This window comes from Chelonoidis abingdonii, chromosome 3, assembly GCF_003597395.2.
Source record: "Chelonoidis abingdonii isolate Lonesome George chromosome 3, CheloAbing_2.0, whole genome shotgun sequence".
NCBI classification, from domain to species: domain Eukaryota; kingdom Metazoa; phylum Chordata; order Testudines; family Testudinidae; genus Chelonoidis; species Chelonoidis abingdonii.
This window is the reverse complement of record NC_133771.1, coordinates 184,745,581-184,761,971: the sequence shown is the minus strand read 5'-3', so window position 1 is coordinate 184,761,971 and position 16,391 is coordinate 184,745,581. Positions and strand designations below refer to the sequence as shown.

The 16,391-nt window shown below is 41.3% G+C and overlaps 1 protein-coding gene across 2 annotated transcripts; it reads left to right on the top strand.

Moving 5' to 3' along the window:
• Window positions 1–7,935: 7,935 nt before the first annotated feature.
• On the top strand, window positions 7,936–14,926 carry MCFD2 (multiple coagulation factor deficiency 2, ER cargo receptor complex subunit). 2 transcript variants are annotated; one of them, XM_032768918.2, is made up of 5 exons: window positions 7,943–8,032; window positions 8,816–8,958; window positions 11,641–11,789; window positions 12,593–12,752; window positions 13,408–14,926. In XM_032768918.2, exons 3-5 carry the CDS (start codon window positions 11,650–11,652, stop codon window positions 13,537–13,539), a joined length of 432 nt encoding a protein of 143 aa, XP_032624809.1. In that variant the 5' UTR covers window positions 7,943–8,032; window positions 8,816–8,958; window positions 11,641–11,649; the 3' UTR covers window positions 13,540–14,926. The 2 variants fall into 2 exon arrangements, with proteins under 2 accessions (XP_032624807.1, XP_032624809.1); XM_032768916.2 differs by lacking the exon at window positions 8,816–8,958 and having other exon boundaries at window positions 7,936–8,032.
• Window positions 14,927–16,391: the final 1,465 nt, after the last annotated feature.

The following is a 16,391-nucleotide window of genomic DNA, read 5'->3' as shown; positions in this document are numbered from 1 at the left end:
CTTTAGCATGTATTGCTCTCCCTAAACTGGATTTTAAATGACAAATACCAAAGGCATTCTTGTTGCCACTGCCTCTGCCATCTCCTCCATTACACTATTACCCCTGTAATACATCCAAATACAGACAATGCCATATATTTGATAAACCAACAATGGCCAAGGCCTCACACTTAGTGATTTATTTTAAAGATTGTTTGGGAAAAAAAATACGATTTTAAGTTCAGGATATCCTATATAAGCAAACAATTGAGTGGAAATAAAGATGGATCAGTGGAAATAAAATATATGATATCACTACAAATGAACCCCAAGAATCTGTAATTGGAAATTGATTTATTCCATGTGAAGTAGATATGATAGGCTTATTCCTTGGAATTTGTAATGTGTTACATAAAGAAGTCCTTATTGTTATTGGTCACCCAATTAGTGAATTAATTAACAAATACCCAAAGAGTTTGTTCTGCCACTGGAAATTTCTCAGTACCTAAGTGCTATTAAACCATTCCAGTGCACTAATAATGTAACCTGTACCTTATTGCCAATACACCCCTTCCTATGCTATTAATGTTAATGCCTTTCGAAAGTACCTGAGATTAGTTAAATAACAGATGTGGTATTAATACTACAACAAAGAGAGATGTATTAGGATATTTGATTAACTTTTAATTAATACAACACTAGGGACTGTTCAATTTACATTGCCCTTATCCAGTTCCAGATCACCTCTACATACCCAAATTGCTCAGGGCTGCCATTAGATTAGCACAACAGAGGGCCTGGGTTATTTCCTCTGGAAGAGAGGAACTTGACTGGATCCTATGGGATGGGCCAATAGTGCAGCAGCATTGGATATTCTTAAAAACCAGAACATGATGAGAAATTGGGCAACTAGAAAAGGCCACTGGCCTTATTTCTGGAGCTCAGCTAACCCAATAAACAGGCTGGAGTTGGTTTGAGTTACATGTTATTCCACCTTAGTTCTATGACCCAGAAGTTGCTGACAGAGATGGTGTGAGTATCACTGAGGCTGGGAAGGCATTGCAGTGGGATCTAGCTTGTTCAGGAATTCAGGATTTCCTGAATGACCAGCTGATGGCCATTCAGAGTGATCTTGAGCACCAGACTTGGCCCACTGCCCTTACAGACAAATCAGGAGTACCATCTGATCTGTGGTCAGGGAGACATACTTGGACACTTTCTGGGTGGAAGTGTGGACATTCACAGTGCTCCTTTCAAGCATATGGACTGGTTGGGGGGCGGGGTGGGCTCCCACATACCAAATCCTGCCGGGTCCATGGGGAGGATGCATGTGGGACTGGATTATTCACCGAGACATCTGGGAAATTAGACCACCTGATATACCTAACTGATCTATAGTCAGTGCCCCTAGAATAACACCTGACGTTTTGGATAGGAATAGGGAGTTAATGGACATGTTGGCTGTTAGAACCCCTACAGCTTCAGTGTATCCATAAACTGAAGCCAGGGGAAGTTGTCACTGTTCATGATAACGTTTACTGGGAGGGTAGAGGACAAGGAACTATCCAGACAAGATGCTTACTTTTTCAAGCTAATGATACCTATGTATATGTTAAAACCACCACATTGCAAGATCTACATTTTAATCTCATTACACTGCAGGCAATCATATTGTTTATTGGCCTACAGAAAGAATTTTGTAAGTAGCCTTAGGTTCTAGATACCCTTTAATTGGACTAGTTTAGTACCTGAATGGTTTCAAAATTTGCTTTCATTGTTACCAGAGGTTGAAAGAATCTCCAAAATACATGGGCAAATTCACGTTTCCAAATATATATCTAGTTGAAAGTATGCCTTTCATACAGATCATAGAATGTTTACTTTATGTACTAAGTATGATATATTGTGCTTTGTGACTAAAACTGTATAAGAACTCCATCATATTATTGCTATAAAAATGTTATTGCTTGCATTGCTATTAGTTATCTTAGGATTATGTTGTTGTTGTAGTAAAGGATGTACTAAAAGAAATACCTTTCATGCCCATGCTAATCATGCATTGTCATTAAAGCCAATCAAAACCCCTAAGGTTGAAACATCTTATGCAGAATCTGAAATCCATGGCTTAATGCAAATAGAGGTTTGAAAATATTTGTTGTACTAGAAGTACAAAAGTGGGGAGTGTGGAAGTACAGAAAGAACTGACATGGATTTGTAGGGGATCTTAATGCATGACAGGCTTTGTTAGCCAGAGTTAGGCTAGCTGTAACCCTAATAATGCGAGATTTGTAAAAGCAAGGATTGTGTGAGGCGAGTGGAAAAGAACTGTGTGAGAAGTTGTTTTTCGACCTTGTGTAGATAATACAATATGTAGACCGGTGTCTCTTAAGTGAGAAAAACAAGATATCAGGATGACCTATGTGTAAACAAAATGCAGCTGTTGCTTATTATTGTCTATAACAAAAGTATAAATGCTTGCTGTAATTGTTTACCTGTTGAGAGACCTGTCTAGGAAGGGGAGACCCTATGTCCTAGTGCACTCTCTCCCTGTTGTAGCTGCTAAACAGAATAAAGTATCTGACTCTGCTGCATCCAAACAAAAAGCGAGAACTGAGTTTTTCTCCGACACTAGTATTAACTCCTATGGCGGAAGCAGCTATGCAACACAGCATGAGAGACTACCATGCTCACAAGAGAGAGAGGAGACCATCTGTGCAGGGCACTTGTTTTGCATGTCTGGTCAGAAATCCCTAGGCTCATGGCCAGTGTTTAGCAAGGATCCCTGAACACACCTCCTACCCCCACCCCCCTAACAGACACATAGGCATTTTCTGCAATGTTGTTATCCCCATACACACAAGGGGATGTGAGGAAAATGCATCACAATGAATTTTACGGTTTTTCACAAGTACATTTCCCACCCAGGGTTTTTTCCATGACAGATTCTGGTCAAAACTTATTAATCTAGATACTCTATTGCCCAGCAAACATGAAGCATTTTCTAGTTAATATTTTTATATAGAAATGCATATTAACTATATTGACACATAATTAAAATTGTGAGCAAAAGTTTGGCTATGTTGAAGTCAATGGCAAAACTCCAAGTGACTTCAGCGGGCTCGAACTTCACCCAGTAAATTGACATGGCCACATGGACCTAGAGGTTATTGTGAATCAGGGTGCAGGGATGCTATGCAATTCCTACCTCAGAACTGTAAAGTTTTCAGGAATTATACAAAAAGAACAGGAGTACTTGTGGCATCTTAAAGACTAACAAATTTATTTCAGCATAAGCTTTTCGTGGGCTACAGCTCAGTTCTTCGGATGCATAGAATGGCACACACAGAAAATAAATTTGTTAGTCTCTAAGGTGCCACAAGTACTCTTGTTCTTTTTGCGGATACAGACTAACATGGCTGCTACTCTGAAACCAGGAATTATAGAGTTTGAACCCAGATTTCTTACACCTGACAGAACTACCCCCACAACAAACATGGCTGTCTCAACTTCTCATTTTCTGGCAGTTAAAACCAAACATTTAAAATCCAACCGTATTTTAAAAAGCACTGTATCTGTTGATTAACTACTTCGGTATAATAATGAGTACTTTCTGTTCTCCTAGTAATGTGTGTGTTCTGAACTAAAATATCTTAAACTCTTGAGGTCTATTTCACTCCGGAAGTGGTTATTAACTTGAAAACAGGAAGCACCCGTAGTGTACCTAGTACTGAAAAGTTTAAACATTAGAACCGTTAGACAATTTAACAATTTAACAATGGGGGAAAAGAGAGGTAGAATGGATAGAAGGAACAGAGTGGACAGAGATATTTTCTAGAAGATATTGCTAGCCACAAAATATTACATAGGGGTCCCTAAAGGAACTTACTGATTTCATAAATTGTGATGAACCAAAAGGAAACAAAACAGCATGTCATTTTTGGAACCCAAAATCGTCTCAGTCTTGCTATACAAAGAAGGAAATACCTATGGTGTGGAATGTCTCTGGGCACACAAGATGAAATGTACTGTCTTTTAATACCTTCTCAGACTCCTACATATGTACTAGGTAAGATATTTTCAGATGTATAGAATGTTGCACTGAGCATTTAACTGGTTTACAAAAAATTAGGATAGCAAGTCTGGCAAAGCTTAAATGTTTGAATGAGCATCCGCACCAAATCTCTAACCCTGTTAGGGTTCATCCATCACTAAGGGGTCTTAATGGTCATCCAGATTTACAATGTGATTCCAAGGGAAACTGATTTCAGTAGTTCTTCCAAAAATTAAGGAACTTTCCTGTCAAGAACAAGTTCATCAAAAGTGGTGCTATTGTGATGCTGGTAGACCAGATGCTAGCTCATATGACGGTCCCCATGTCTCCATTGAATAACTTAACATATACATAGCTGGAATTAGTCTGAGGGTATGGCTACACTCACACTTTACAGCGCTGCAACTTTCACGTGAGCACTGCAAGATACAGCGCTGTAAAGCTTCAGTGTAATCAGGGCGGCAGCGCTGGGAGCGCGGCTCCCAGCGCTGTACACTACACCCGTAAAGGATGTGGTTTACATGCAGCGCTGGGAGAGCTCTCTCCCAGTGCTGCCACTCCGACCACACTCACACTTCAAAGCGCTGCCATGGCAGCGCTTTGAAATTCCAAGTGTAGCCATACCCTGACTAAGCTGTGTGTTAGTATTGTTAAAACAGGTATTAGAATTCTAATAATGTGTTTAGTGTTTAGACTTTATGCAATGCTTGTATGTTGCTGCATGTATTAATCTCACTTAACATTAATCTTACATTATAAGGTAATATTTCAGCATTTGTATTGTAAACTTCTAGATCACCTCCCAGGAGAAAGACATTAACTAGTGTAAAGTGCTGATCTCCTACGAAGGTGTTACTTCCTAGCTGCCAAGGAAGGTCTATCGACAACAGATGGACTAGAGTGGAACATTAAAGAGGACAAAAAACTTTGTTGTTTACTCTCTCCTGCCCCAAAACATGAAGATGAGTCTTGCAAGTGAATTCCTCCCATCAGCTGAGTTTGCAGCTTGAAACAAAAGGGGAAAGATAGACTAAAACCCCCTAACAAAGAGGAACTGTATCTTTATGCTGCTTGGACTCATGGCAACAGGAATCATAGAATAGAATCATAGAATATCAGGGTTGGAAGGGACCTCAGGAGGTCATCTTCCAACCTCCTGCTCAAAGCAGGACCAATCCCCAACTAAATCATCCCAGCCAAGGCTTGGTCAAGCCTGACCTTAAAAACCTCTAAGGAATGAGATTCCTCCACCACCCTAGGTAACCCATTCCAGTGCTTCATCACCTTCCTAGTGAAAAAGTTTTTTCTAATATCCACCTTAAACCTCTTCCACTGCAACTTGAGACCATTACTCCTTGTTCTGTCATCTGCTACCACTGAGAACAGCCAAGCTCCATTCTCTTTGGAACCCCTTTTCAGGTAGTTGAAAGCAAAATCCCCCCTCATTCTTCTCTTCTGCAGACTAAAAAATCCCAGTTCCCAAAGCCTCTCCTCATAAATCATGTGCTCCAGCCCCCTAATCATTTTTGTTGCCCTCCGCTGGAGTCTTTCCAATTTTTCCACATCCTTCTTGTAGTGTGTAGTGTACTGAACACAGTACTCCAGATGAGGCCTCACCAGTGTCAAATACAGGGGAATAATCACGTCCCTCAATCTGCTGGCAATGCCCCTACTTATACAGCCCAAAATGCTGTCAGCCTTCTTGGTGACAAGGGCACACTGTTGACTCATATCCAGCTTCTCATCCACTGTAACCTCTAGGTCCTTTTCTGCAGAACTGATGCCTAGCTGCCCAGTCCCTAGTCTGTAGCAGTGCATGGGATTCTTCCGTCCTAAGAGCAGGACTTTTCACTTGTCCTTGTTGAACCTCATCAGATTTCTTTTGGCCCAATCCTCCAATTTGTCTAGGTCCCTCTGTATGCTATCCCTACCTTCCAGTGTATCTACCACTCCTCCCAGTTTAGTGTCATCTGCAAACTTGCTGAGAGTGCAGTCCAAACCATCCTCCAGATCATTAATGAATTACTAGACATAAACAAAAGATCCCTAGTGCTTAGCCTGGGTTAGCCCTAAAGTGCTTGCTTATCATAGAAACTTACATTACTTTGGAAACTTAAGATTGTAATTCATTTCTGTATGTATGTTACCTGCTTATCTTTGTAAAAACTCTCTTATTTCATCTTCCTATATATCTTTACATAGTCTATTATAGGATTGGCTACAAGCATTGTCTTTGGTGTGAGAACTAAAATGCAACTGACCTGGTGTAAGTGACTGATCTTTTAAGACTGGGAGTAACCTGAATATTGCTGTGATCCTTGGTAAGGGGCCATCTACCACAAAGGTAGGCTTACTTGGGTGGCAAGACAATCGGAGAACCCCGGCAGACTGTCTGTGACTACATGTTAAGGCTATTATAGTGCCTGAGGAGTTTACACTTAATAATTGGTTAGTGAAATCTAAGTATAGCTATCAAAACCAGTTTAGGGTTTGGGCCCTTTTTCCTAAGTCTGCCCTGAGGTTGGCACTAATACTCTTGAGACACTGCAGGACAGCTTGGTAGCTATACTTTTAAACTGGTCTTTCCTTCATTACTATATCTGGCTCATAAAGGAGAATTAGTCAATAAAGTTAGTCTAATAACTAACAGAGAACAATGTGATGAATGCTTACAAAAGCAAAAAGACTGAACAGACTTCTTGAGAGAGTCAAGATTTCTAGAAGAAACAGGGAGTGGACCCGCATAATGTAAACAAAAGGGAACACAAGGGAGATGATGTGACAATGCATATAAAAAATATTAAGTTACTGATACAAAAAAAGCAAAGAACATGGACAATCACATCTGAAGCAATCAAACTAGTGTGCTCCAGAAACATGATAAACACAACCATCAACTGTAAGGTGAAGGGTGAAGAGCTTCTAGAACCAATGACAAAAAAACAAGCCCCCACATACAAACACGCACACAGAGTATGAGGGTGAAAAAATCTACACTAGAGTTGAAAAAAATCCCCAAAACAGTGGTACTCCAACCTTCACCCACAAACCAAACCCATTTGTTGTGACAAGACAAACTGTCTCACTCAGTAGATTATGCAGATATTCAAACTATGGCTGTATATGGCCTGCTGGGCATGGCAGAGCTCTGCAGGCTTGGTACCCCCTTGCTGGGGCTGGGATGTAAATGGTCATACTCTCCTGTTGCAGACCGTCACCCCTCTCCTGTCCCACCTGCCTTGCCCAGCAGTGCAATGGTTACCGAGCAGAGCCTGCCCACAAAACTGGAACAAACGCTGTGAATGTTCTTCTTTTATGGGTGTTTCAATAGTATTTTTCAAACTGGGCCATGCACAGTGACACCGACTCATGTGTGGCAACAGTGTGACAAGCAGAGCTGGGCTTCTCCCACTCTAGGCTTCCTGAAGCCTCAGGCAGCCGCTGGGCCAAGCTGGCCTGGGACACCTTGGGGGGGAAAGGGACCCACAACCAGCCCTGCTGGCAGAGCAGCCCAAGAGGGCTCAGGACACGTCAGAACCCAGGGCCAAAGGCTAGGTGGCTCCCACAGGATCACACCCCCGCCTCGCTGGTGCCAAGCCCCACCCCCGGGATACACAGCCTCGCCCACGTGACCACAAGCGGCAGCGGAGGCGAGAAGTGCATAGAAAGAAGGAAGCGGCGGAGTCAGAGTGGGAAAGGGCGGGAGGGGTGGAGTCACGGAGGAGGCGGGGCACACAGGACGGGGCGTGTCATGCCGCGCACCTGACCCCTCCCCTCTCCCCCACCTGTCCCTTTGTTTTCGTTACACGTGGAATTTCCAGGAGCCGTGACGTCCCCCAAGCTTGGGCAGACGGAAGCCAATGGGCGGGTGGGGGTGTGGCAAGACGCGAGCGTGCGTCGGGTCAAAGATGAACCTGGGGATGGTGGCTGACCTGGCCCAATTCCGCTCGCACCTGTCTGTGACTTCGCGCCCTGTTCTGGGACATTGTACCTGCGTAGCCGGTAAGTGCGGGGCCGTTCCTCACCCGCGGGGAGTCAGGGCTGGAGGAGCCGCCACAGCCACAGCGCTCAGCGGCGGGGGCCGACCGCTGGCCGGGCTGAGCTCGGGTGCGATGAGTTTGTGACAGGCTGGCGGAGCCGGGGCAGCCGCAGGCGGTGTCAGCGGCCGGGGTAGAACCTGCCTCTGCCCGCCCGCTCCCTGTGGTCTCCCGCGCTGGGTGCCCCCACATCGGGCAAGACGTCACGGGGCGAGAGGCGCGGAGGGAGCCGGACCAGGTGACTCGCCCAGGGTCAGTGGCAGAGCTCTGGTCACGCGAGGCCCCCCTCTGCCGCCAGGGGAGGCCTCAGGGCCGTGGGGTGGGGTGGAGTGTTTGAGGGATGTCTGGTAGCAGGAGTAGGGCTAGGGTAATAGGTAGATGGATACGTGCCCTGGTGTTGCCTTTTGGCCCTGGCAGCGAAAGCAATTAACTGAAATGAATGAATAATCCTGCAGTCACTGCTTACGTGCCTCCTGGTCACTTTTCCCGCTAATCGTTTGTAAATTGTAGTGAGGTTGAGTAGTGATGCTATATATATATATATATATATATTAACAAAGCTTCAACTCATTAAGGTGAACGTCTGGATTTCAGTACATTTCAAACTAAAATGTTTTAAATAGGCATGTCCCTTACAAGCTAACAGTAGGAGATGTTCAGGATTCTCTGTCAAAATCTCTGCTGGTGTAAGTGAATTGAAGTCAGGGGAGTTATGTCTGCAGAAAACTTGGTCCTCTTTTATTCTCAGTTTACAGCTGGGGAAACTGAAGCAGAGAATTTGAGAGTTGCCATATATCATGTAGTGAATCAGTGGCAGAGGTGACAACAGAACTCAAGCTTTCCTGGATCATCCTACATGTGTAAACAAAAGTTGATCTTCTTTAACTGAAGGTGGTTTTGTTTGTTTTTTAAATTTTTGTGGACACTCTTATTTCAATATAAAAATTTCTTATTTCAGTTAAACTGTTCCTGAGTGCCAGAAACTAAACAAATCAGTCACATGTGTACTTAAATAATAGTTTGCACTAGTGTAAAGTATAACACTTTTTAAATTCATCCCTTCATAGACTCATAGGTCAGAAGGGACCAACATGATCATCTAGTCTGACCTCCTGCACAAAGCAGGCCACAGAACCCTACCCATCCACTTCTATAAAAACCCCTAACCTATGTCCGAGTTATTGAAGTCCTCAAATTGTGGTTTGAAGACCTCAAGCAGAGAATCCACCAGCAAGTGACCCATGCCTCATGCTGCAGGGGAAGGCGAAAAACCTCCAGAGCGTCAGCCAATCTGCCCTGGAGGAAAATTTCTTCCTGACCCCTTCTGTAATACTGGTGCAACTTTCTCATGGAGAGAAGCCCTTAGAAACCACTGAAGCAAAAATGAAATTAATCACTCATTGAACAGCATGTGAATATGGGGGTTTTCCACCAGTTTAACTAAGGCCATGTCTACATTAGAGAGCTTGCAGTGGCACAGCTGTACTGATACAGTGGCACAACTGTAAGATCTCCTGTGTAGCCGCTCTATCCTGATGGGACAGTGCTCTCCTGTCAATATAATGAAACCACCCCCAACGGGCAGCGGTAGCTATGTTGGTGGGAGAGCATCTTCTGCCAACATTCCACTGTCCACACCGCAGCTTCTGTTGGTGTAACTTATGTCACTTAAGAGAGTGGGTTTTTTCACACCCCTGAGCAACGCAAGTTATATCAACAAAAGTGCTAGTGTAGATAGAGCTTTAATCTTAGTTTAAAAACAGTTCTAAATTAAACCAGTGCAACTTTCTCATCTAGATAAAGCCTCTGACCATGCTGCCTCTCTAACCTATAACTTTTTCAGTCCAAACACAATTAGCTAAATGATTTGCTGCTGTGCTATTTTATGTGTCTATAATCTTTCAGAATGCTGTTGTACATGTGGCACCACTGGAGTGCTGTCTTGCCTTGTACAGCAGATACACCATACTTGTTAGTGAATTGCAGTCTTAAGGATTGTGGGATTTATTCTAAACGGAAGGATTCAGTTCACCTTTCAATGAGCAATTACAGTGATCCGAAGAAGTGAGCTGTAGCTCACGAAAGCTCATGCTGAAATAAATTTATTAGTCTCTAAGGTGCCACAAGTACTCCTGTTCTTTTCACAATGACTATGTTAGTGTCCTGATGAAAAGGCGTCTTTTTTTTCCTTGCTGTTTTTTCTGTTATCAAAGACAAAGAAGATGGTTCAGGGGACCTGTGAAGAAATATTTGATCCATTCCAAATGTCTAGTTAAGAAAACTAATATTTTCAAAAGTTATGCAAACTCCATGTAGCATGCTGGCAGTAAGCCATAGAATTGTGAAAGCTGCCATTAGTATATGCATCTCTGGAACTACTAACTGACCTGCAACTGCAGCTCAAAGTGATAGCAAACCTTCTGACAAACAAATAGTAATAGCGAACAGGTAAATATCACTTTATACTTCTATTTTAGTCCTGATTTGTTACTGGCATTGACTCTTCAGGGACCTTTCTGAAAAAGTACATCAGTGTTGTTTCATGGTAGTGTTCATCTTTATAATTTTTGTCCTAGTTCTTATTAATACATTCTGCCACTTAAAGCCATTCTGTATTAAGCACTTATTTTGCTTTCACCTATATTAAATTCCATTACTTATGCCATGATTTTAGTGATTTATACTTTTTCATGAGAAAGCAACATTAATGAGTGCCAAGTGTTTCAATAGTGTATCAAATTTTTATACACTAATTACATATTATGTCATAGGAAAATAGTGGAAACATCACCCTAGAATTTGGGTAGTGGCACTACACTTTCAAAATAGCCACTTTGTCACTGAACAGAGCCACAAAAGAATTGAAACACAGACTACAATAACATATGAACTCTATTAACCAACAGTGCATTATAAAATTATTTAAGGTTCATTAATGTAGCCTAATAAAACTTAGCTTTGACTGTTATAATTCTATCATTGGTTTAAAATCTCTTTCTATAGATGTCTGTTCTAATTTTAAACTGGTATTTGAGTATTTCCACTGCTGCTCTTTTTTTTTAATATTTCCAGTAGTGTTTATGATCTTGTGCAACACCTTTATTCAAACCTAAGAAAGGAGACCTACTTGGACCAATTGAGATTTTAGGAAAATACTGTAAAATGCATCTAGGTGAAGTTGCTATGGCTGTTTGACTAGAAGACGCTTAGAGTCACAAGTAATTGTTGTGGCTTTGGCTTCTGGGAAGATTAGCAGCTGCATATTCCCAACCTGAAAATGTAGTTTCTGAGAATTATCTCAGATGTTTTTTTTTAATTGGCTTTTGGAGAAACTGAAGAAATTCTTGGTTGCAGCCCTTCTGTTTTCTGATGGGGAAAGTACTAGACATACACCCAGTTTTATAGCCTAGCACAAAAATTGTGCTTTTTAAGTAGTATTAGTGAAAAATATACTTGCATCCTACAATTTTATTAGGGATTTTATATGCCCATTACGTTCATTACATTGAAAATCTTGCATTTTATTGAATGTATTTTTCATATGTATTAATGTATATATTTTCCTCTTGCTAGGAGATCGTGATGGCTTCAAGGATGTTTAGCGTATATTTGCTATTCTGCCTAGTGTCTGCATTCTTGATCTCCTCTGTAGCTGAGGAGCATGCAGAGGAGAGTCATCAAGCAAATATTCGCCTTGATAAGAACCTAGTACAAGACAAAGAGTATGTATTTTGCATTCTGTAAATGTAAATGTGTATTGTTCAGTAATTCACTTTGAACTTGGAGACGCCAGTATACCGTGAGACTCAGGGGCCTGGTAGCCCTGTCTACACAGTATGGAGAATCTCTTAGCTATACACACTGTTATTCCTTGTATGTACTGGCCATGGAAAACATTCTGGGGGGAAGTGTGTATTATGAACACTTATGGGGTAAGATTCTCATCCTCTCTCCTCTTTGTAGTGGATAGAAAAACCAGATCATCCTAAAGGGACCCTAAAAGCTGATGGTGGGGAAGGATTCACCCAGTACAGGCTATGTGGAAGACAGTCATGAGGAGATATAGCTGTCTCATAGAACTGGAAGGGAGCCTGAAAGGTCAATGAGTCCAGCCCCCTGCCTTCACTAGCGGGACCAAGCACTGATTTTGCCCCAGCTCCCTAAGTGGCTCCCTCAAGGATTGAACTCATAACCCTGGGTTTAGCAGACCAATGCTTAAACCACTGAGCTGTCCCTCCCCTCTCAAAGGAGATAGCCTTGGGAGGCTACTGTAACTTAGATGGGCCCCCAGTACTGTCTAGATTATATCAGAGAGATCTCTAGCATATCAGTATCAAGAGGGCACAATGGTGGCTTAAAACAAACATACACTCGCAGACCAGGGGGAGAGAAGTTCTGTGCCACATATCTAAGAGATTCAATACAGAATCTCATCCAAAGTGTTGTAGACTATTTCCCTGATCAAAGAACAGTTAAATATAAACAGGCCTTTAAATATTAACTAGCTGGCATTTTTTATTTTCAGCCACATCATGGAACACTTAGAAGGTGTAATTGACAAACCAGAATCTGAGATGTCCCCACAGGAGTTGCAGCTCCATTACTTCAAAATGCATGATTATGATGGCAATAATTTACTTGATGGATTAGAACTTGCCACTGCTATATCACATGTACATAAAGAGGTGAGCAGTATTTATAACAGCCCATGTGTGTCTTCAAAATAACGAGTTCTCAAAAATAGTTCCAATTGGAACATGTATTTTCTGTGTAGTCAGATTTTCTGTAATATCAGTCTTGTTTAGTGTTATAAAAGTACTAAGTAAACCATATCTGTAACTTTACAATCATTGCTCCAGAGAGGCCCTATCCTAGCTTAGCGTTGTGGCCTGCTAGGGTGAATGTGGCCTGGAAGAGCATGATGACTAAGCAGAGGAGAGAACAGCCTGGAGGGCAGAGGTAGTAAGGGGAGTTACTAGCTGTGTGGATAGTATGTTGCAGTGCTGTTGTGAACATGCCTTTTTGCTGCAAGTCTGTATCTCCTCTTCAGGTTGGCAGCCCCTTATTTGAAGTCAAATATTTTCAAAACCCCCTTACATCTACTATAAAAAGTATGTTTATAGGGGGATGGGTGGGCGGGTGGGTGCGTGTGTGTGTGTGTGCACGCGCGTGCTAGTTTTAAGAGAGTGATAGAGAATATTTGACCTTGAAGAATAACTGTGTATGTGGAATGAGGGAGCCAGATATTCTTTGCTTTAGATGTAATACAACTTTCAGCCTTCCTTGGCACTGCAACCCACTGATTGAGAGAAACTGCTGTAACTAATATCTTTCTCGTAGGAAGGTGGTGAACACTCCCAGGCAATGAAAGAAGAAGAGTTAATTAGTCTAATTGATGATGTCTTACGAGATGATGACAAAAATAACGATGGATACATTGATTATGCTGAGTTTGCAAAATCACTGGAATAAGTGTGGTGTTTTTTTTTTTAATTTCTTCTAGTTATATGCAGATGTGACCCAGTATAATGTGACTTATTACAGTCTATTATAAACTAATTGTACAAGCCACCCTCTGTGCAGTATTCATGGTAGGAAGATATGTTCTTATTCCACTCTAATTCTTTAGGTTGAAATATCTATGTTAGTGAGGAAAGAACACTACATAAATCAAGTGATGGAATTACACTTGACTAAAAGTAACTTGCTATCTCAATCTTGAAAGTGCTAATACAAAAAATTAATTACATATGCTTCAGCATCAGTTGGCAAACTATTTTACATTCCTAGTATAAGGATAGTGAGAAAGTAGACTATTTTCCTCTATCAGTTAAGAGTCCTAATTTAGAAAATGCCAGGAAAGCAAGAAAATGTGAACACGTGACTGTAGTGCTCCTTTACTAGAAAAATTCTTCCTAGCTCCATATTAAACATACAACTTACCAGAAATAAAACTTGTGTATAAGTACAAAAATTCAAAACACAGAAACAGTAAGATAAAACAAGATTGTTGAATGTGGTTTATGAACTTTTAAATGACAATACCTTATGGAGTTCAAGTCTTGCAAAAATACATATTTTTAATACCCATTTATATTTTTCAACTTCCTCCCATAGGTCAGGTTTTTCTATAGGTAGTACTTTACTGGATTTTTCTCTACCCTAAATGGTCTTTTTAAGAAAACATAAGTATTTTTATTACATTTATTGCTGTAGCATTTAATAGAATAGTTTCTGAAAATTCATTTTGAAGTTCATGTTATCAAACTGGTTTAATACAACACTTCTGTTTAGTTTTTTCTATACCATGGACTGCTCTTATGTTATAGTATTATTCAGCACAACAGTATAATCTAAGATGGTAATACTGCCTTGTTAAGGTTCATATTAATGTATCTTGACACACATTATGGTGTTATTTTTAGAAAAAATACAAAGTATTTCATTACTAACACTTTGAACAGCTTAAAGATACTTGAATTATCTGCTTACGAAAATGGTCGTAGGAGTATTTTCAATGTTTTGGTTCAACAAGACTCAAGTCAAGTAGATTTAAGTACAGAAGTGATGCGCTGCTGCTTTTTTTTGTTTGTTTTTTTGACACTGTCTTAAGTGTAGCTTAAAAATCTTAGTGCATCAAGCAGTCAGGTTCATGACAAAGAATCTAAATGCAGGTTTTTCTGTAAAGACATTTTCTGTATAAAACTATTCTTATGAGGAAAAATGCATTTGTAAAGCTTCCTGTTTAAATGTTTGTGCAATGAAAACTGTGGGTCAGATTCTTGTGATATTTCCTTATTTTGACAGATTTGTATAATGGGTTATGGGGGATATACAAGCAATAAAATTTTGAAGCTGATGCAATAGCTTGAAGTTGAAAGAATAATTCAAGAATACTTTCCACTTAAATTCTTCAAGAGGGAAAAAAAATCTACCCAATTCTACCAGCTGAATTTCCTTGCTCCTATTATTTGTATGACTGTAGTGAATAGGGTCCCTAATCATGGAGTAGGACTGCATTATGCTTGGTATTGTACAATATAGAACAAAAAGATGATCTTTGCCCCAAAAGGTTTAAGACAAGGGACTGACAAATGGGGGAAGTACAAGAAAACAATGAGACAGTATTGGTAAGCATAATAGGTAGTAGTGCTAGCACACCAGTGCCCTAACCTTGTTTCTCATGTACCTAAAAAAAAAAAAAAAAATGAATAAAAACCAGTCTGGGGATATGTCCCTCTTTGCTCAATAAAATCATTATTTCTGGGAGCATGTAGCTTTACAAAGATTCGTCTCAATGAGGTTATCTTGATAAAATTAATAAGTCGGTTCACTTTAGACAATTGAAAAAGTCAACTCTAGTGCCCATCTAGGAGGTCATCTAGTCTAACCCCCTCCTCAAAGCAGGACCAACCCCAACTAAATCATCCTAGCCTGGGCTTTATCAAGCTAGGCCTCACAAAACACTAAGGATAGAGGTTCTGCTACCTCCCTAGGTAACCCATTTCAGTGCTTCACCACCCTCTTAGTGAAATAGTTTTTTCTAATATCCAACCTAGACATCCCCCCACTGTAACTTGAGACCATTGCTCCTTGTTTTGTCATCTGCCACCACTGAGAACAGGCTAGCTCCATCCTCTTTGGAACCCCCTTTTAGGTAGCTGAAGGCTGCTGTCAAATTCCCCCTCTGTTCTTTTCTGAAGACTAACTAAGCCCAGTTTCCTCAGCCTCTCTTCAGAAGTCGTGCCCCAACCCCCTAATCATTTTTGTTGCCCTCCGCTGGACTCTCTCCAATTTGTCCATATCCTTTCTGTAGTGGGGGGACCAAAACTGGATGGAATACTCCAGATTTGGCCTCACCGGTGCTGAATGGAGGGGAATAATCACTTCCCTCAATCTGCCGGTAATGCTCCTACTAATGCAGCCCAATATACCATTAGCCTTCTTGGCAATAAGGGAACACCGTTGACTCATATCCAGTTTCTCGTCCACTGTAACCCCCAGGTCCTTTTCTGTAGAACTGCCTCTTAGCCAGTCAGTCCCCAGCTTGTAGCAGTGCATGGGATTCTTCCATCCTAAATGCCAGAGTCTGCACTTGTCCTTGTTGATCTTCATCAGATTTCTTTTTGCCCAATCCTCCAATTTATCTAGGTCACTCTGGACCCTACCCCTACCCTCCACAGTATTTATCTCTCCCCACAGCTTAGTGTCATCCGCAAACTTGCTGAGGGTGCAATCCATCCCATCATCCAGATGATTAATGGAGACGCTGAACAAACCCAGCCCCAGGACTGACCCCTGGGGCACTCTGCTTGATAATGGCT

Bases quoted from the DNA above. Each gene is read 5' to 3' on its own strand.
- MCFD2 (XM_032768916.2), top strand. From the start codon at position 11,650: ATGGCTTCAAGGATGTTTAGCGTATATTTGCTATTCTGCCTAGTGTCT. The intron at 11,790-12,592 runs GTATGTATTTTG...TTTTATTTTCAG, and splicing joins AACCTAGTACAAGACAAAGA to CCACATCATGGAACACTTAG. The intron at 12,753-13,407 runs GTGAGCAGTATT...TCTTTCTCGTAG, and splicing joins TATCACATGTACATAAAGAG to GAAGGTGGTGAACACTCCCA.